Source organism: Gracilinanus agilis, chromosome 1 (assembly GCF_016433145.1).
Source record: "Gracilinanus agilis isolate LMUSP501 chromosome 1, AgileGrace, whole genome shotgun sequence".
Taxonomy (NCBI): Eukaryota; Metazoa; Chordata; class Mammalia; order Didelphimorphia; family Didelphidae; genus Gracilinanus; species Gracilinanus agilis.
The window spans coordinates 640,322,858-640,344,745 of NC_058130.1; the positions used below are offsets into that span (position 1 = coordinate 640,322,858).

A 21,888-nucleotide genomic window follows, 5' to 3' on the forward strand; every position below is an offset into this window, starting at 1 on the left:
GTCAAAATGGATATATGATTTAGTCACAAAGGGTGATAATATGAATAAATTAGAGGAACATAGAATAATTTATCTGTCATATCTATGAAGAAGGGAAGAATTTCTGATCAAACAAGAGATAGAGAACATTATAAGATGTAAAATGAATTTTGATTATATTAAATTTAAAAAGTTTTTGTACAAAGATGGCCATTAAATCCATAGGAGCTGATGAGATTAACCAAAGAGTAGTATTGCAGGAGAAGAGATGGGATTCCAGATTAAAAACCCTGAGAGACACCTATGATTGGAGGGAATGATCTAAAGGAGGACCCAGCAAAGGAGACAGACAAGGAATAGTTGGGTAGGAAGGAAGAAAACCAGGAAAGATTGGTGTCTAAAAGACCTAAAGAGAAGAAAGGATAAAGGAGGAAAAAATGATTAACAGTGTTAAAGACTGCAGAGAGGCCAGGGAGAATGAGGATTGAGAAAATGACTTTTCTTTTACTGTTGACATAATCATATTTTTTGTTGTTTTCATTATTCAATATGATTTAGTATGTTAATTATCTTCCTAAAAAAAAGTTTTTGTACAAATAAAACTAATGAAACCATGATTAGAAGGGAAATAACTGGAAAAAAATTGTAACAAATTTCTCTGATAAAGGTCTCATTTCTCAAATATATAAAGAACTAAATCAAATTCAGAATACAAGCCATTTTCCAAATGACAAATGGTCAAAGGATATGAATAAGCAGTTTTCAGATGAAGAAATCAAAGTTATCGATAATCATATGAAAAAATGTCCTAAGTCCCTCTTGATTAGAGAAATGCAAATTAAAACAACTCTCACTATCATATTGACCAATATGACAGTAAAGAAAAATTATAAATGTTGGAGGAGTTGTGACAAAATTAGGACACTAATGCATTGTTGGTGGAGTTATGAATTGATTCAACCATTCTGGGGGACAATTTGGAATTATGTCCATAGGACTTTAAAAACTGCATGCCCTTTAATCTGGTACTACCACTACTGGGTCTGTATCCCAAAGAGATCATAAAAAAGGGGAGAAAAGACCTAATTGTAGAAAAATATTTATAGCTGATCTTTTTGTGGTGGCAAAGAATTGGAAATGAAAGGGATGTCCATCAATGGGGAATGGCTGAACAAATTGTGGTATATCATGCTGATGGAATATGTTATGAGCAGTCAAAGGGGCCTACGCTACTCATTTCTGCATATCACAAATACTATTGTGGTATAAGAAATGATGAACAAGATGAATTCAGACAGAGCTGGAAAGATCTCCATGAACTGATGCAGAGTGAAATAAGCAGAACCAGGAAAACATTGTACACAATGACAGCAATATTGTGGAACAATAAACTGTGATAGACTTAGCTAATGTTAGTGATACAATGATCCAGAACAAATCAGAGGGATTTAGGACAAAGAATGCTAACCACCTCTGGAGAAAGAACTGTTGGAGTCATTATGCTGATGAAAGCATACAATTTTTCAGTTGTTTATTTGGGTTTACGTTTTGCAGTTTTGGTTTTATAAGATTACTCACAAAAATAAACAATATGGAAATGTTTTGTGTGATAATACATATATAACGCCAATCAAATTACCTGCCAGCACTGAGAGGGGGGAGGGAAGGGAGGAAGGTAGATAAATTCAATTATATAACTTAGGAAAACTCGTGTGGAAATTTGTTATTACATATAATTGGCATATATATGCATATATATGTATATAATTTATAGGGATACAATTGGGCCTTGCATCATTTGAGTCTACATGACACCTTTAATAAACTGGCAGTTCTGTGACTATGAGTCATAACCTGCCATGAGCTTCAGGAAATTAAAGGTAAGGGTCAACCAAAGGGCAGAAAGACTCTCAAAATGGCAGGCTCTGCGGATTGAGAACAAGGCCTAGAGATGGGAGGTCCTGGATTCTAATGTGACCTCAGACACTTCCTAGCTGTGTGACCCTGGGCAAGTCACTTGACCCCCATTGCCTAGCCCATACCACTCTTCTGCCTTGGAACCAATACATAGTATTGATTCTAAAATGGAAGGTGTAAAAGGGAATTCTTGGTTCTCTTTGAGTTCATACTTGTGAAAAGGGAATCCTTTGTTCTCTTTGACTAGTTGGAATTAACACTTTGGTTAACAATAACTTTGAATCAACACAAGCTTGAACTAGGTAGAAGAGCTTGCGAACCACTTAGTGAATTCACACCCTACCTAGTCCTAGGTGAGAAGCCAGCAAGATACTTGGAGAGTTCCACCCTTTTTCCTAACTCAAAGTCAGAAATTTGTTCACACCCTCAGAAAGTGTGAACCCTTTTGATGAGTATTCACCCCTCTAGAAGGTTCGAACTAGTTCCCACACTGTCCCCTGGGCAGTGCTACACAATTTGGAGGCTGTGATTGGCCCCTGTGAAAAGGGGCAGGGACCGGAAACCACCATAAAAGCCATGAAAGCAGTCTGGTGAAGGGGAGTCTAATGGAGAGTGAACTCCAAGAAGAGAGTCACTCCAAGAAAGTAGGTCAACTCAAAGAAGAAAGTCAGCCTCAGGAGTGACCTTCAGCTCCAGTCATTGTCTTGAGTTGCCTCTTGAAGGGAACTTGGGTGAGTGGATAGCTGGCTTTCCCTTCCTGCCTTCTGGAGAGTTTAATTCTGATTGAAGGTTAACAAGTCCTGGCTGAACCAAGCACTGGAACAATATTTAGACAGGTCTTCTTTACCCTTTTGTATTTCTCTACTTTCACTCTTTCCACCTCTTTCGTAAATAAAAGATTTATAATTTTCATATATTTAGCCAAACTTTAATTTTAACACTTACAAAGGTAAGGGTTTTTAAATAGATAGATAGATAGATAGATAGATAGATAGATAGATAGATAGACAGACAGGCAGACAGACAGACAGACAGACAGACAGACAGACAGATAATAACAGGCTCAAGCAAGCTGCCACAAGTCACCAACAAAAAACTGAGGAAAAGAAATGGTATAAAGGATGTTAACAGAGAGACATAAAAGTGGACAAGTCACAAAGCGAGACCCATATGGATCACCTGCTTGCTCTATTGGCAAACAGGCAATATCAAAATCTAGATTAAGAATCCCAACATGGTGGGATGGACTGCCAATGGAGGACTTTTGTGGGGACACACAAGCATCACCATGGATGGGAAAGCATGGATGGGTTAGCATTTGTGCCTTTGGGGGAAGGTCCTCCATCAGTGGGCTCACAAAACCAATGGGATATATAATTAACAAGTGCTAAATGTCTAAGTATCACAGGTCATCACAAAAACATCGATTAAGCACTGCCAACCGACTGACATGGGTTCCTGCATATTAGGAAATAAGCCCTATGCCCTCCACAAGCAGGAATGTAGGCTCTGAGTCTGGGGAAGGGTCTGGTGACCACAGGCTCTCCCCCATGCCCTGAACTCCAGTAGGTCTGGGCCATAAGGTGGCTGTCCCTACCCACTAGAGGAAATGTGGGAGATGGACATGGTAGAAGCTTCGGCTAGCTTGGGTTATTATTAGATTTTTTTCGATTATTTATTAGATTATTGTTGGAATGATTAGATTACAGATCTAAAATAGATGGGACCCTTAAAGGTCATTTAAAAAAAAAAACTCTTACCTTTATCTTGGAATCAATACTAAGTATTGGTTCTAATGCAAAAGAGCAGTAAGAGCAAGGCAATGAGGTTAAGTGACCAGCCGAGAGTCATACAGCTAAGAAGTGTCTGAGGTTAGATTTGAACCCAGAACCTCCTGTCTCTGAGCCAAAGTTTGAACTTGGAAACTTCTGTCCCTGAAGCAAGATTTGAACCCAGGACATCCTGTCTCTGACCCATCTAACTATCCTCAAAGGTCATCCCGTCTTTCTTTTTAAAGATGAGGAAACTGGGGTCCAAAGGGGTTAAGTTCATTGCCTAAGATCACCTAGGTAGTCAGAAAAGTTAGGATTTGAACCCAGGTCCTTTGAGTCCAAATGTAACCTACATAGAGTTCTGGCAAACGAATCCGAACCCTAGTCCTCCATCCCTAAACACATACTTCAACCCCACGACATGCATCCAACTCCTGTCATATGACGTCATGCAGACACGAGACCCAGGAAGAAAATGTCCTTTGTTTATGCCAGTTCTTTATTTCCAGTGTCTGGAAATCTCTGGCAGATGTGTCCGAATGGTAAATGGTAACGATAAACCAGGGAGGAGGTTGAGTCAACAAGAACTGGTCTTTCAGGGTTCCCTTAAGGTTCTCAGTAAAACCGGTTCTCTAAGTGGCCGAGAGAAAGAGACATGGAGATGCTCCAGACTTTGGAAAAAACGATCGTCATCTCTTTCCTGGCATCCGACGGGAAAGGTGGGGCAGAATGGGGACATGGTGACAACTCTGGAAAAGGGGGGGGGTCTCATCTGTGGAGGGAGATTTGGCAACCTGACAGAGAGGATGCCACCAGGGGCTGGATTTTTTAGGTTTTGGGGTCTTTAGTTTGAGAAGAGGCTAGAACCAGACCTAGTAAAAGAAAAGCTCCTACACAGACTGACAACAAGCGCGAACGCTCCAAATAAAAGTTCAGGATCATCTCTCTCTTTTAACCCTCGCTGGAGAGTGGCTGCAGGCCAGGAGGACGAGGCAGTGCAGTTTCCATGGCCACAGGGTTGGGCCCGTGTTCCTGAGGCAGCAGGGACAAGGACACTATTGAGGAAAGAAGCAGCCTTGGATCAGGATAGGCCAGGCTCAGATCCCACCTCAGACTCCTCCTCACTGTGAGAGCCTGGCCTGAACGTCTCAGCACCATGGCTCTTTCTCTGACTCTAAGTCAGGCCAGCGAGGATTGAGAGCCAGGCCCAGAGACAGAAGATCCTGTGTTCAAATCTGGCCCCAGATACTTCCTAGCTGCATGACCCTGGACAAGTCACTTAACCCCCATTGCCCAGCCCTTATCACTCTTCTGCCTTACAACCAATGCATAGTATTCTAAGATGGAAGGTAAGGGTTTAAAAAAAAATGTAAATAAGAAACACATCATTTTTCACTTTCTTTCCTCTGTGAATTATTCTCTAGTATACTAGGTATTGTATAACTTGTTTCCCATATTAAACAGGAAATATATATTATATGATAATATATGCACAACTTATCTTATTATTTGCCTTCTTGGAGAAGAGAGGAAAAAGAAAAATGAGACAGATTTTGGACACAGTTAATAGTGACAACTTGTTTCTCTTGGACAGGCATGTTCATTATAATTTATTACATATTTATAACAAATCATATGTATTATGTTACCTATTAGATCATGTTATATATTTTCAAGTGGTTAATTTTTTAACAAAAAGAATAAGTTGTACTAGGAAAAAAGTGAATAAGAATGAAGGGAAATTGAACGTTCAAAAGAGAGAAAGACTAAAGATGCTCAAGAGAATTGGGGGAACTTGGGCAATTTCTTTCACTGAATCCTGAAATCTGGGCAAAAACTCCTGGTCTGGACCTCCCCGTCTCTTCAAAGCTTAGCCCAAGTACCGCATCCTTCAGAGACCTTTCCTCACTTCCCCAGCGGCTGGTATTTTTCCTCTCAAATCACTGTGCATTTAATTTGAATAAGTCTTCTATATCTATTTATCTGTGAACATGGCCTACTCCCATAGAAGAATATAAGGTCCTGGAGAGAACTAGTTCACTTTTGCATTTCTTCCGAGGCCTCACTACGTGTAAGGCACATAACAGGAGGCTGATAAAACTGTTCATTTAAGCAACTCTCTAAGGCTTCGCTACTAAGTCACACGTGTGTTGCCATCAAAGTGGGAGAGGCCACACCAAAGAATGGGTGTACTTATCTCTAATCTGGCAAGTGTCCAGGACAGCCAACCCTCCTTTCGTCTAGGCCTTTCTAACTTCAGGATATTCCTCCTTACTCCACTTACTGAATTGCTACCCATCCTCAAATGCAAAATCCAAATGCTAACTCTCCTAAGAAGCCTCTCTCTGATGCATCCAGGTGGCAATGACTTTTCCCCACCCGGGACTGCCAAATCTCAGAATATGAGAGTCATAAGGGGCATGAGCACTATGACACACCAGGTCGTCCAGCTTCTGCCTAAAGATTTGCAAAGGGAAGGAATCCTTTCCTGAAGGCCATGCATCAGCTCGGATTGTTAGGAAGTCTCTTCTAAAAGACATCCTAAATTTGTCTCTTTGCAACTTCACCGGTGGCTCCTGGTTCTTTACTCAGGGGACAAACAAAACAAGAATCCCTCCTCCACATCGCCCCGTCACCCCTGCATCTTGTTTTCCCAAGGATAAACAGTCTCACTTTCTTCAACAGATGTGACGTGGGCACCAGGCCCTTTTGTTATCTGGGGTGCCCTGCTCTGAATTCTCTTCAGCTTATCCATAAACCGTGGTGTCCAGAACGGAATACTCCACAGAGGTTCCAAGGAGGGCAGAATGCATAGGACCATCTCCAATCTCTTCCTTTGCTTCACATTTGATCACATTAGATTTTTGACTGCCATACTACACAGTTGGTTTCTGTTGAAGTTCTCAGCTATTAAAACCCTCCAGTAGGGGCAGCTGGGTAGCTCAGTGGATTGAGAGCCAGGCCTAGAGACGGGAGGTCCTGGGTTCAAATCTGGCCTCAAATAGTTTCTAGCTGTGTGACCGTGGGTAAATCACTTGACCCCCATTGCCTACCCTTACCATTCTTCTACCTTGGAGCCAATACGCAGTATTGACTCCAAGATGGAAGGTAAGGGTTTTAAAAAAACAAAACAAAACCCTCAAATCTTTGTAAACCTTAAAGCACTAGATAAATGCTTCTATTATTACCATTAGTGTACTGGTAAAGTTGACTTTTTTGTAGGTAAGTCTAGGGATAAGGGCTAAATCTGTGACTTCACTGCGAGAGAGAACACCCAGATGAAGAAACTCCCTCTACACCAAGGGAGTTTGGCACCATCTCTGCAGTTTACAATTTCAGGAATTGCCTGGGGCACAGCAGATAAGTGACTTGCTCAGTCACCACACAGCTAGTGTTTCCAGGGGAATTTGAACTTGGGTCTTCTTGATCCATTATCTATTGCATTATGTTAATGTATCCAAATATAAGACCTCACATTTATTTATGTTGAATTTAGCCTTATTGGGTGCTTGAGCCTAAAGAGATCTCGTTAGAGCCTGACTAATGGTCCACTGTTAGCTATCCCTCCTAGCTTGGGGTCTGCCATTGGTACATCTTATTAGCAGGACCTCTAAGCCTTTATACAAGTCCCTGAAAAGAATGTCAAATCGTGTAGAACTAAACACGGATCCTGGGGGGATTCCACTGGAAACCTCCAGTCATGCTGATATTTAACAATTAATAATTACTCTTGATTCAAACAATCTGGACTTCACACAACACTTTGCTTTAATTTATTAATTAGATATTATCTTATATTGCATTTACATGTGTATTCTATATCCCAGAGGGATTGGGAGCTCCTGATCAAAGACTGACTTTTCTAAACTTGTTTCTCTCCCAGAACCTAGGACAGTGCCGAACACAAAGGCAGGTGCTTGATCAATGTTTATTAACTACCATCAATCAGCATTAACTACTGAGGAAGCATATTAAAAACTTTCCTTTACTTCAACTTAAAATACTAAGAAATAAACTTTGGTCTAAAGTCCTTTCCAGACATTTTCCTTTAGGAATATGGGTAAAAGACCAAGAACAAAAAAAGTTAAGCATCCTAGAGAATGGACCAATGGTAAAAACCAGGTACCTATAATCTAGTTACCAGCAATCTTCCTCATTCCCTACCCTAAAAGGAAGCTATGAGACATATTCATGGACCTGTGTTGTTCATTTCCTCAAGGGATTAAGAGTATTAATCATAAGGAGGAGCTTCCTTTGATTATACCTGGAGAAAGCTTGAATGGAGTGATTAAAGGAGGAATGGAGGAATGTTAGCAAACAGGCTACTGTTCAATTAAATGGAGTAGAATCTTAACCCTAAACTGCATTTCTTTATAGAGTGACCTTTTCTTTAAGATTCCTTTGCAACTTTAAACTGTCTTCTGTTACCAAGATGTCCAAAGGCACGAAGGTAGTTCTCTGCTGGTCTGGAGACTTCTCTCTAAGCAGAACAATGTTTGAATTTAGAATATTAAATTAGATAAAACTGCTTCTAATAGATTTGGACCTAAAATGCAGAGAGCACAGGAGTTCAGTGATGGCTATATTACAAGATATATTACAAGGCTGCTTTAGATAGTTTTGAAACAGGCTATCTGGATAAAGGTTAAAGCAAGCTAAGTCAAGCCCTTGTACTCTGTGAGTGCTGGGTCAAACCGTAGGCTTGTGTTCTGCCAATTCATGTCAAAAGTGGGATGGGGGAAATTATTAATTTTTTATGATAAGTCCATAAATGCTTAGGATCTGAGTACATCTGCAAGGTTAGTATGAAAGAGTGGATCAATGGAATAGACTAGGAGTAGCAAGATAGTGTTTGATAAACCCAAAGATCCCAGCTTTTGGGACAAGAACCCACTATTTGACAAAAATTGTTGGGAGAATTGGAAAACGGTATAGGAGAAATTAGGCTTAGATCAACATCTTACACCCTATACCAAGATTAACTCAGAGTGGGTAAATGACTTAAACATAAAGAGGGAAATCATAAACAAATTAGGTGACCATAGAATTATATCTCTCTCATATTTATGGGAAAGGAAGGAATTGAAGACCAAGCAAGAGATAGAGAACATTACAAAATGTAAAATGAATAATTTTGATTGTATTAAATTAAAAAGTTTCTGACAAACAAAACCAATGCAACCAAAATTAGAAGGGAAGCAACAAATTGGGGAAAAAAATTTATAAGTTAGTATAAATGAGAAAAGGCCATCTCTCCCTCCGCTACCCCACCCCAAATAAAATTTCAGTGGTTTAAAGTCACTCTATCTTGCCAGCCAAAGATATACTGCAAAACACACACACCTAGATCTTTTTGAATCTTGAACCAGTTTGTTTTCAAATGTCTATTTAACCAATCACTTTGAATCACAAAGAAACCTTTCCTAAAACTCTCCATGTTAAAATGAAACCAAGAGAATATAAGCTACTCAAGGGCAGGTAGGGGCGAAGAGGGACTGCTTCCTTTCCTTGTACCTTTATTGCCTCTCATCTAGTGGACGTTTTCTTGAAATCTGAATCCATTGAACTAGAATCAGAACTATGGCAGGTACTTCATGGATTTTGAGTTCTTATCACTCAAAAAGTCTCCCACTTAATTTAAACCTAGTTTCTGTGGAAGTGATGACTGAATTAAAGAATGTTAGTTGTCCAAGTGCCTCTGACCTCATCCTATCTGGGATAGGCTATCCCACTGACAACAGCCCAGGGTATCATCCTTACACCACAGCTACCATAATCACAGTGACAACTAGTGCTAGTGGTTCCAAGACCTGGTTATCACAGCAATAGGCATCATTGTGAAGAAAGCCAAAGTGATAGATCAGGTACAGGGTTGGACATAATTCTTCAAACAAGAAATACTACCCCAGGACCTGCCAAGACTATGACCCCAAGATGCAGAATGCCCCCTTGGACATGGCACCCATTGGTACTCACTGAACTAAGGCTTTCCAAAGAGCTTGCCATATACACGGGATGGGTTCAAGTATTCTCTTTCTAGTCCTGAAAGACTAGAATCTGTTACTCAGACATCCAGAAGGACCCTTGTTGCAGATCAGGGCAATAGAGAGCAACCTCTGTCCCATTAAAGGTACTATATCAATTTTAAAAAATACTTTTTTTTTTAAACTCTTACCTTCTGTCTTTGAGTCAATACTGTGCATTGGCTCCAAGGCAGAAGAGTGATAAGGGTAGGCAATGGGGGTCAAGTGACTTGACCAGGGTCACACAGCTGGGAAGTATCTGAGGCCAGACTTGAACCCAGGACCTCCCATCTCTAGGCCTGGCTCTCAATCCACTGAGCTACCCAGCTGCCCCCTAAAAAATAATTTTAAAAAAATCAACACTGATGTGAAGATATGGATTTTTTCATAATCAGGCCAACTGCAGGAGCTACTGTGTGCAACTCTTTTAAGATGATTTGGAACACTTTGCTTCCTTCTCATCAGTCATCTGGGGGGGGAGGGGGGGAAAGGGTTGCAGTGCTAATCTGTTAGGCTTAACACGACCTTCGCCTTCTTTGAAGAGAAGCTTCCTCAACAGCTATGCTTGGATGTAAGGCCAGGATGGTATCTAGGACGCTGAGTGTAAACTTTTAATGTTATGTCTTCTAAAGAACTTATCCAAGCTGGTCTCTTAGATGCTGAACTAGAAGTGACTAGAACTGTCTTTCGATTACAGATGTTTTACCCTGTGTTACTGTGGAGTAAGTAACTCCCCTCCTGGCCTCCATGTCATCTATAAAATGAAGGAACTGAGCAAGAGCCAGTCTCTAGAAACCACTAGATAGCTCAGTGGATAGAATGATGGTCAGGAATCAGGAAACCAGTTAAAATGTGGCTTCCAGTATTTACTAAGTGTGTGACCCTGGGCAAAAGATTTAATGTGTTAGCCTCAGTTTTCCCATTTTAAAAAACAGGGATAATTACAGATGTTTGCAAAGGGCTTACCGCAGTGTCTGGCCCATAGTTAAGTACAAAATGCTCTTTTCCTCCCTCTTAACTCAGGGTCCATTTTGCCTTACAAAACAAATGTTGATAATTATACGTTCACATTTTCCTTTGTAGTTGTATATATCTTATGCATATAAAAATATTTTGAGAAAGGATCCATAGACCTTATCTGATTGCCAAAAATAGTTAAGAACCGAAGCTGGATAATGTCTAAGGATAATTACCTTGGGATCTCTGTATTCTCATCTGTAAAATGGAGATAATGCTAGCTAGCATCTACCTCTTAAAGGATTATTGTGAGAATTAAGTGAGATAAGTACTCATGTGTGCCACTAGTATTAGATGTAGAGGAAGGAACCTTTGAGGTCAACTAGTCCAACTCTCTTATACAGATGAAGCTGACTTGCCCAAGGTCATGTTACAGATAGTAAATGGCAGAGATGAGATTCAAATTCAGGTTCACCACTGTGTATTTTTTTTCTGTTCTAATATTTAAATCAAACAGGTTACATTTTTGTACACCAATTAAAAGCAGCCAAACCTATATATCAACCTTTTCACTCACTTCTAATTTCCAACTTCACGACTCAACTTAAAGTATTTCCCAGTTACCCGTAGTCACTTAAATGAAAGGCCTTTTCTCAATGATTCTTTTTTAACTCTTCAACATTTGACTGTTAACTATATATTCCAACTGGATGGCTACACTCCTCCCTAGGTTCCCATAACACTATGACCATCTCTCTAGGGAGATGAATTCGTGATCTCTGGATACATCTGATTCTCCGATACTTCCTAATGGTGTGATCCTGAAGTCCCTTAAGGTCCACTGCCTAGCCCTTGTGGCTCTTCTGCCTTGGAAATGATAGTATCACAAGGGAAGGGTTTAAACATCCCTGTGGATGTCTTGTAGGAACTCGCAACACATTGAAAATGAAGTTCATCTTTTCATCTCTCCATTTCTTTTGGAAGGCACCACCCTCCTTTCAGTCATCTGTGATTCTTCCTCCTTCATAATCAATCCCTTGTTAACTCTGAGATTCTACCTTTAAAGAACTGCTTCCATTCATCTCCTTTACTCCCTCTCTGTCACCACCTTAGTTTAGGTCTTAGCACTTTTTGCTAGGCTTATTATATAGCCTAGTTGTTTTTATTTCTAATGCATCTTCTGCAAGCTGCCAAATTATTCCCAAAGGTTTGACTTCATCACTCTCCTGCTCAAAAAGAAACCAGAAAATTAAACTTTGTTCTAAACCTAATCCATGCCATCCATCACGCCCAATTAGGCCTACAAAGCCACCTAGGCCTGTCACTGCTTGCCAAACTTTTCGTCTCATTCCCCCCCCCCCATCTGCAATGAGGGCTGTCTGGACTAAATAGCCTCCCCAAATCTTCCAAGTCTATTGTTCTTCTTGGCCTCCATTTTATGTGCCACTGGCATCCTCAAGAAACCGGTGACCTGCATCTTAGTTGCTAGAGGATTCCACAAGACATTTTACTGTTTAGTAATACATCACTGACTGGGAACTGTTAAACCAAAGATGCCATGTCAAAGCTCATAGATAAGGCTCACATTTTACTGTGATGTAAATTCTTCAGAAAAGAATTGCTGTTTTTAATTGAGCTCCCAATGAATGACAACTGAACTTTTGGAATACGCTATAAGAAATGAGTCTGAATCAGGTCTGGTTATTTTGATTTCTAGTATCACAACAAAAAGTAGCTTCATCTCAGGCCCAAACCTAAATAGTTGTTTTTCAAGGGCTAATCTGGACTTCCCATAACTGGAAAAGAACATGTGCACAAGTCATTTTCTCATATATACATTGTTTTTGTGCAATTTCTTTAAAAGGGTGTATTTACAGGATTTAGAATAGTGATGTAACTGTCCTGTTTGTGCCTAATAAGACATCAAATAGTATTGCTACAGGTTCTGTGGGGGGGGGGGTGGCAAACCGCTGTTACCAAACAAGAACTGTAGTTTTGAGTCTCCCACACATCTCATACTTTACAGGGTCCCAATGTCCTCAAAGCGAAGTGAACCACTCTTAAATCTATTCAGCTCAGAAAACATTTCTTCTCAAGTTGTCGTGGTTACATTTCTTTATTCCAACTTTATAAAATTCCGTTTCTTTTGTAGTCTATATATGTGTCAAACTTACTGCAGCCTAAACATTAAAATATAATCAGTACATAAGCCTCTCCTCCCTCTGAATCTGACATTAACCTACATTATAATTGAGTATTTGTATTATATCATTCTTAACATGTGATGCATGTTACCAGGTGTTACCATATCAGTAAAATGGAGATACCAACAGGAAACAAATGGTTATCAGATCTGCCATTTCAGTGATGTAAGACAAAATGCTAATGAAGTAATGCCCTTTACTAATAGATTTTAATTGCAACCTGCTCTGCAATTTATAGTCAGCTGCCTGAAGGACTGAGATACTGAGTGATTTGCTGCCCAGGGTGGCAGAATGAGTTATGAGGTCTTTCTCAGTTGTCCCCAGAAGTGAAAATTCAAATGCTCTATCTACCAAACTGGCTTTGAAAAAATATGGCTTCTAAATCATCTGAAATTATTAAGGAAAATTCTGCTCATTATGCTTTCAAGAAGCAAATCTATAAATTACAAAACAGTTAACCAAGGACAAAAAAAGCCTTAAAATTAAAAATCAGAACAGAATCTTTTCTCTTACTCTATTGTTATCTCAAAGATCTATGGAACTGTGGGATAAAGTTAAGGCATAAAGATAAGACTTTTAAAGTGCATGAGATTTGTATCATTATTTTGGCTACTTGAGCTTTTTTGGCTAGTAACATGAGGCACGCTATACTCACTCCACAGAGGAAAGGTGAGATTAATCTTCATTCTCTGGATTAATTATCTCAGTGTCAATTTCTAACTCTAAGAACACTGAAGATAACTAATTTCAATTCTATTTTTAAAAAGAACAGTAGAAATAACATTTCTTAAAGGGCACAAATCTGATCACATTCCCATGTAATATCTTAGTACTTTGTTGATAAGAATCTCAAGAACTCAAATATCTTCAATATAATTTCCCCAAATTGAATACTTTTAAAACAAATGTGTTTTCAATCTGTCATTTTTTATCTAATTCTTGCCTCTTCATTTTGAGTAACTTTAAAAAGGGATACTATAGATTTATTTAACACCTGAGTTCAACAAGCAACAGCTAATATGTAGACTTTCCAACTGAAGACATAGCGTCGTTAACTAAATTCCAGCTCAGTACACTCTTAAGACGCTAGCTACTTTAAAGCATGCCAATATAAACAGACTGAAAAGAGTATAAAAAAGTCATTGTCCACTGTTTAAGGAATTTTTATTAAAGCAAGAATTTTATAATCCAAATTACGTTTCCTTGCTCAGCTATCAATTCTGTTATCTAAAACAGTGGTGATATTCTGAGCTTTTCCACAGTAAAGAATTACAAAATTAAAGAAAGGAATGCTTTAAATTTTTGTACTGTGCTGAAAATTCTTTTCCCCCCGGGTCTATAAAACATTAATTTGTTTTTATATTTTACTATTTTTTTGGGTTTTTTGTTTTTTCTTGTTTTTTGTTTTTAAATCAATAAGTAATCTAGGACTAGCATTAAGTCTGCTAGACCTGGCATTTGCTCGGTACATCAGGTTCAAAGTTTCCTTTCCTTTTTTTATTTATTTTATATTTTGCAATGTTTTTTCACAATATTTAAGTTTTTCGATGTTTAGATATTTTTCTTCGGTGAAGCAGAGGTTCCATTTCGTGGTCCCTGATCTTTCTGCAAGTTAAAAAAAAAAAAAAAAGTTTATCTCCTTCTTTTTCGCAATAAGCAAGACTCTAAAAGCCAGGGGTCACCAACTTATAGAATGTGTACCCAAGTGGCACGGTTGATATTTGCAACCACTCAATAGAGTTAAGTATGCCATCTTAATCTTAAATGGCCATTAATTTCCACCCACCATTATATCACAGGACAAATTGTCTTGTAGATAGCACTACCTTTTTCCCTAAGAAAAACCATCAATTTGTTGTCGTTGGCTGGCAACACTTATTAAACTATCTGACTATGGGGCAGGAGGGGAATATAGTCCCTTATTTCAAACATGAAATTTTCTTCTTTCTCACTGTAATTATTTAATTGTAGTGTAGAATAAAGAAAAGTAGCCAGAAGAATATTTTGCTACATTAACACATTTAAAATTCGTCCTCTGGTCAAACTTGAGGCCAGAGAAAAAAAACAACTTTGGTTTTATTTTTTCCTCCAAAGTACTTACTCTTTAAACAGTTGGAACGCCAGTGGCACTGTTAACTGCTTTCTGGGCAGCTTCTTTAGCTTGGTGAGCTTGCAGTACAGCTACAGCTTCATCAACCTAAGGAGAACCAATTAATAAAATTAGAATGAAGGGTTCTATGGGCTAGCATAAAATTCTTATTGCACTGACTCCCAGGGTGAAGTCTGTAATAATTGCTTCATGGCTACAAAGAAGGCAGAGATGACAGGAAACTGTACTACTATAGTAACCCTATCTTATTCTAGCTATGTCCTAATAGAGGTAATGGGGGCAATAGCCTTGGCTGGCCCCTCATAACACAAACTGGACAGAATAATCAAGGCTTTCCAGCTTGGTAGAAACCTTCCCCCCTTCCAAGGCTTATGCTCTGGAATAGTCTGTCAAAAAGCACCATGATGAAGTACTAGAGAACCTTAGTGCATATATCTATATAACTACCACAGAATCATAAGGGATACTATACGCCTCATCAAATCTAACCCTTATCTTCTATTACTGGCTTATTTTTCTTAAAGACGTGAAAAAGAACCAGAGCCTACCTAGGGCAGAAACTGAAATTACCTTAGAACGGAGAGACTCAGGAGACTCAAGCATATGAAGAAGCTCAGAGTTGTCAATTTCTAGCAACATGCCAGTGATTTTACCAGCCAGAGTGGGGTGCATGGCCTGAATGAGTGGAAACAGCCGTTCACCTAAGGGGTTGGGTGAATAAAAATGCTTGAAATCCATTATTTTATGGTGGTTTATCTTTCAAAACTACAGACAGAAGTATATTAGTATTTGTGCTTTATATATGAAAAAAATTCAGAAAAAAACTGTTTTACAATTGTTTCTTTCATGGAAAAAAAAAAAATCTTCCCAAGTCAGACTATCCATTAACTATCACCTAGTCACTACAGGGCACATCAATTTTCCTCATGAAAAGACTATGAAATGTAATCAGATAAAAAATTAAAGTCTCTGACAAATTCAGTGATTAAGTTTTTCCCTCTCCATTTTGGTTCCGGGTTTCACTTTTGGGAAGCTGGAAATGATGTCCTCAAATCTCTAGCCTAAGAAAAGGAATAAAGATCCTCTTTATTTTAACTTGAGATGGATCACTCCAAATCAGTTAAAAATACCCTATTGCCTGCTTGGATGCCACTAAGATACTAGAAAATTCTCATTTTCCTCGTAAAAAGCAAACTGCTTAGATCACTAAATCAACTCCTTGATTTTTTTGTCATTAAAAACAAGTAGATACCATCAAAATCAAAGAAACTGAAATAAAATTCATGATTGGCTAAGATCAAATACATACCCAACATCTGCTTTTGCTCTTGAGGAGGGGCGGATGCCAACATGGAAGCAGTTAAAGGTTCCTGACCTTGCACATGAACAGCAGGCTAGAAATAAAATATTAATGAACAAATGCATAATTTTATAGTACTTTAGTATTTTTATGTACAGATGAAGGCATAATGTAGACTGCAAACTGGATACTTGAATATGAAATATGAAATAAACTGGTAAAACCAGAATTTTCAAGGACCATAACCCATTCAAAAGTAACCCCCCTTACCCCCTCCTGCAAACATTTCCACCAAAATTCTGCTAAACTACACACCAAATAGGATAAAAGAAACTGAGGTGTCTTGGTTCTGACTAAAATCAAAGCAACTGGTTGTTAAGCATCAGCTGTTTTTACCTATAAGTTCTGTAGCTGAGGAAAGTGATTATCAACATGTTCTATTTTTTCCTTTAAATTCTATCACAAGGTAATGCATGTTTGTTCATCTATTAGGAAAAAACTGGCATTTCACTTGCTTATTGAAAAATAGAGACAGATGCTAATAAACTTTTTTTAAATCACCCAAACTGCTTTATTATGCTGCTGCCTTCAGTTCCTGTCGGGATGGCCACCTTTTATAATCAGAATTAAATCCATACCTGCTGCATGGTAACCTGTGGTTGTGCATTAAGATGCTGTTGAGGATTGCGAACACCTGCAGCATACTTATACTGTGGAACTGTGCGGACAGCAGGAGTAGCTGCAGCAGCAGCAGCAGCGGGACGTGGACCCATCGTCTGAGTTGATGTGTTTGCTGGGGGTGGGGGAGGAAGAATTTTAGAATATTTTAATATATAAACGTTATAACAATTAAAAAAACTATGTTACAGCCCAAAAACTAAACAATACCCACCAACACGCTGTGTTGACATGACTCGTGGAACCTGTGAAGAAGCTGGTCTCATTGTACTAAATGGCGGCCTAGGAGCTGCTGGGCGGATAGCACCGGGCATGTTCTGGAATGCTTAATTTAAAAATGCAGCCATGTATTACTCATATTATCAAGAGAATGCAGATTTACATTCTTTGAAACTCAAGTCTAATTTAAGAGTAAATAAAACTAAGTTACAACTCTATTTTCAGGAAAATAATTGATGTCCATTAAAGTAAAAATATATTTCATAGAAGAAAGGGGCTTACGATGAGGTCTGGCACCCTGAGCAGTCCAGCGAGGACTTGGTCTGAGTTGAGCAATTTGGCTAGCAGGATAGTATGCAGCACGGTTCTGAGTCTTAGGAACAAAATTAAATAATCACTTACACAATCTCCAGATATCTCCGAGATACCTGCCCCTACTAAGGAGGTACACCTCAATTAAATCCTCACTGGTAAAACACATCACCAATATGTAAGCTTTAACTCTATGTTATAAACTATCTTTGTGTCAAATGTTACATAACAAGCTAATTTTAAAACCAAAGAGGGTGTTTTTTCTCTAGTACATACCTGAGGAATAGCTGCCATGAAGTAACCTGAAGGAGGCTGATAGGGGTTGATTACAGGGTTGGGCACAGCTCTGACGCTTGCCATTCTCTGCATATACTGGTTTGTGAGGTGAGCCTGCCGTTCCTCTTTGCGTTGGGCTAAAGCTACATACAATGGCTTAGTGGCAACAATCCTGCCATTCATTTCTGTGACTGCTTTGGTGGCTTCCTCTGGCGAAGAGAAACATACAAACCCAAACCCTTTGCTGCGGCCACCTTCCATCATCACCTTATTGAAAAAAGGGGGGGAAAAACACAAAAACCTCAGAAATTAAACACTATTCCAGAGAGACAATAACAATCGTGCACAAAGGGCTTAATACACATCACCTCATTTCCTTCTTCATTGTTCTAAGTTATTACTTATTTTTGCAACAAAATTAGGGTTCAGATGCCAAAATGCTTGTGTCCACGATCACTGAGCTAACTAGTTGTGGGAGCCTCAAGTGAAATGCTCTTTACATCATACAAGGAACCACTCATAACATGTCATTTGATTGTTCCTGGATAATCTATATACTGGGGTTTATTGTAGGTGTGTTCCAAACTCCTGGGAGATTATCTTTCCATAATTAAGTTACTTGTATTCTACATCCTATTTTTAGCCCAGTAAAAGACATATGGTTGGAGTTTCATTATTTTTTAAACTCCAAAATGGGAAAAAGCCAAGACGAACTTCTCTGTCAATTAGTAACAAATATTGTTGGACCCATGTTGTCACAAGATGAAAAACTGTGTAAGCCTTACTCTAGTTTTCATTCCATCATACCCAAGAACACTGATGACAGGCTATACTTTCCTGGATACTGCATACAGGGATTGGGATACATTGAAAATTGTGTTCAAAAGTCACTTATATTCTATGATATCCAATTTTTTGTCCAGTGAGATCTAAGGATGAAGTTCCTTTTTGCTATAACCCCAAATTGGGAAAAGCCAAAGAAAACCTGCTTCTTGTCACCTAATAACAAAACTGTGAATTAGTAATAAAAGTGTTTAATATTGATAAAGGGAATAAGATAACCATCAATTTTCCTTAACCTCCTGGGGATTTTGTTCATCAACCACCCATTTTATATTATATCTTACAATCAGATCCAATGAAATTTGTCCAATTTATGGATAGTAACCAAAGTGGGGACTACAAAGATTTGAATTTTCTATTTCAAATCCTTCCCTCCCCTCACTGGTTAAGTAAGGACCCAAGGTTATGGAAATTTAGATTCCCATCTAAGTTAGGAAGTCATTTAATTTATACTTTCCTGGATACTGCATACGGGGATTGGGATACATTGAAAAATGTGTTCAAAAGTCACTTATATTCTATGATATCCAATTTTTTGTCCAGTGAGATCTAAGGATGAAGTTCCTTTTTGCTATAAGCCCAAATTGGGTTACACCATAGGCTTCCTTTTAGGCTTGGTTCACAAATTTATTCAACTTTCAATAGACCCTGGTACTAGACCAAGAGAAAATATACTTCAGATACTGTTATATACAAGCCTCAAACGAAAACTAGAGACCTATGCATTTTTTCACTGCAGAATGAAGACTGAAAAGTGTTCGTTTATAGTACACAAATTACTTCAAGAAAAAAAAGAATCAAAAATTTGTACCTTACATGGAATCACAAACAGAGCAGGCTATCATCTTTTTTCCCCTCTTTTCTGATATCACAACCTTCATTACCGAACTCATGACTACTTCCCTGCAATACCTATTTATACCTTCTGTATTCACAAAAAAAAAGATCTATTGTTACCTCATTTATTTGACAACTAAAAATGTGGCGGGCCTGCTGACCCAAGGGCCAACAAGGGCCAATTTCAAGAACTTATTATCAGAAGCAGGGTCCTTTTAAGCAATTTCTTAACAAAGGACATTTATCTCATCAGAGTCTTAGGGTCTATGAACGTGAAAAAAAAAACAAACTTTCAGTAATTTGAAATACTTTGTAATCCTATGTATTAATTTAACATGATACTATTTATATTATGCTTTAACAAATATCTCATTTTATCCTCTTAACAACCCTGAAAGGTAGATGCTATTTACTAACCTTATTTTACAAAGCAATGAAGAAATGGACAGGCTTGGCCAGGATCATACAGCTACTAAGAATAGATTTTAATTCAGGCCTTCCCAACTCCCAAGATCCAGCATTCTATCCACTGTACCACTTCAGCTGCCTCTATTTTGTCCAATCATTGGCTCTTAAAACCTTTGTGTATATATTACTGATTAAGTAGCAGGTTCTAATGCTCCCTCCTCCACTCCAAATTAAATTACTTATGTGTCCTATGCTTTCTCCAAGTTCTCTCCTGCATTCTCTGCTGGATCTTCTACCATCATGTCTGTTAAATCTTGAGGTTCTCTCCCAAGGCTGTTCCTGGGCATTCCCTTAGAAATCTCATAATCTTACCAGCTCCCGGTTTCAATTCTCATGTCACTACAGATGACTTTCAGATCTACTTGTCTAGATCTATCCACTCTCCTGACCTCCATCATGCTCCTATCTTCAGCTGCCTATTAAAAAGACATCTCAAACTAGTTGTCCCCTGAATATCTTAAACTTAGCATGTCAAAAATTGAACTATCTCCCCCAAACCTTCCTGGATTTCATACTCTCACAATCTCCATTATCCAATCAGTTGTCAAGTCCTATCATTACCAAGACATCCCATGCCTGAACAGTCTGCTGGTTGGGTCTTCCTGCTTTTAAGTCTTGCTCCACACTCTACTCAGCTGTCTGAACTGACCTTTCCTAAAACATAAGTTTCTCCTTCTGCCCTTTCCCTCCAAACAATCAATCAACTCTAGTGGCTTCATATTACATCTAGGGATAAAATATAAAATCCTTTTTTTCATTCAAAACTCTGGAAACCTCTCGTACCTTTAGAGTCTTTACACCTTATTCACTCAATGTACTGTGAGCAGTACAGTGCTACTGGACACCCTGATGTTCCACAAAAAGTACAATTCATTTCCTGATTGGGTATTTCCTGACTGTCCCTCATGCCTACAATGTTCTCCCTCCTCCTCCTGTCTCCTCCAAGACCCAAATAAAATCCTACCTTTTGCAGGAAGACTTCGACAAACTCCCTTTTAATGTTAGTGTTAGTCTTCTCTTGATTACCCTCAATTTATATTGTGTATAACTAATTTGTATTTTTCTTTGTTGTTTCACTCATTAGACTGAGCTCCTTGAACAAGGGAATGTTGTGGGGTTTTTTTTGCATTTTTCTGTATTCCCAGATCCTTAATGCCATTTCTTAGAAAGTATGATTCAGTTGTACCTATAATAGTGTAACAGTAGACTTACTGATCAGAGATCTAATTAGTTGTGCTTGAAGTTGATTAAAGCTGTTTTGAAAAAGTGTTTCTTAGAAAGCATTTATGTATCTACATATTTACTGTGATGAGTAATTAGATAATTCACTTAAATCCATCCAGCTACACATACAAATAGTAAGAACTACCATTTTCCAAAAAGAAAGTTTTCATATTTTAAAAAATCTTAATACCAAAAGCTTTACCTTTGCACTAGTAATTGTACCAAATGGTGAGAATTCTTTTCGAAGACGCTCATCATCAATACCATCATCAAGATTTTTCACATACAAGTTCACACCCTAAAAGTTAAATGTAATAGTATTTAAGGAAAAATCTTTCAAAAATGAATATATATGCTTAATTTCATCAAGTCCAGTAGTCTTAAGATACTTTTATTAGGGAAATTTCAACTCTTACCTTCAGCTTTATAATCAATACTGTGGTAAGGACTAAGCAATGGGAGTTAAGTGACTTGCCCAGGGCCACAAAGCTAGTAAGTGTCTGAGGTCAGATTTCAATCCAGCTGTGCAATTTCAGGTGTTTTCCATCAAAGTTTATTCACTTTGTTCTTTAGGGCTTTTCCCTTCTCACTTTATCCCTACCCCCAAACCAATTTTACCTTCCAGTCTTAGTTTTAAAATAAGAGGGATAATTAAAAATATACTAAACCAAACCTAAATAGGTTTTGTTTTTGGCTTTTTTGCCAGTGTCCATTTTTCCTCTGAGCTCAAAAGAAAAAAAAAAAAAAATATATATATATATATATATAT

At 38.3% G+C, this 21,888-nt stretch overlaps 1 protein-coding gene across 1 annotated transcript in view; it reads right to left on the minus strand.

The window, feature by feature from the left end:
* Positions 1-13,999: 13,999 nt before the first annotated feature.
* PABPC1 (poly(A) binding protein cytoplasmic 1) overlaps positions 14,000-21,888 on the minus strand; it is a 23,082-nt gene continuing 15,193 nt past the window's right edge. Inside the window, exons 2-10 of the mRNA XM_044683968.1 lie at positions 21,322-21,417; positions 17,748-18,014; positions 17,442-17,532; positions 17,155-17,265; positions 16,901-17,055; positions 16,272-16,356; positions 15,533-15,663; positions 14,954-15,049; positions 14,000-14,457 (exon numbers count right to left, since the gene is read on the minus strand). Of these exons, the coding sequence (XP_044539903.1) occupies positions 14,957-15,049; positions 15,533-15,663; positions 16,272-16,356; positions 16,901-17,055; positions 17,155-17,265; positions 17,442-17,532; positions 17,748-18,014; positions 21,322-21,417 (1,029 nt within the window). The 3' untranslated portion in view covers positions 14,000-14,457; positions 14,954-14,956. The remainder of the gene's footprint in view (positions 14,458-14,953; positions 15,050-15,532; positions 15,664-16,271; positions 16,357-16,900; positions 17,056-17,154; positions 17,266-17,441; positions 17,533-17,747; positions 18,015-21,321; positions 21,418-21,888) is intronic.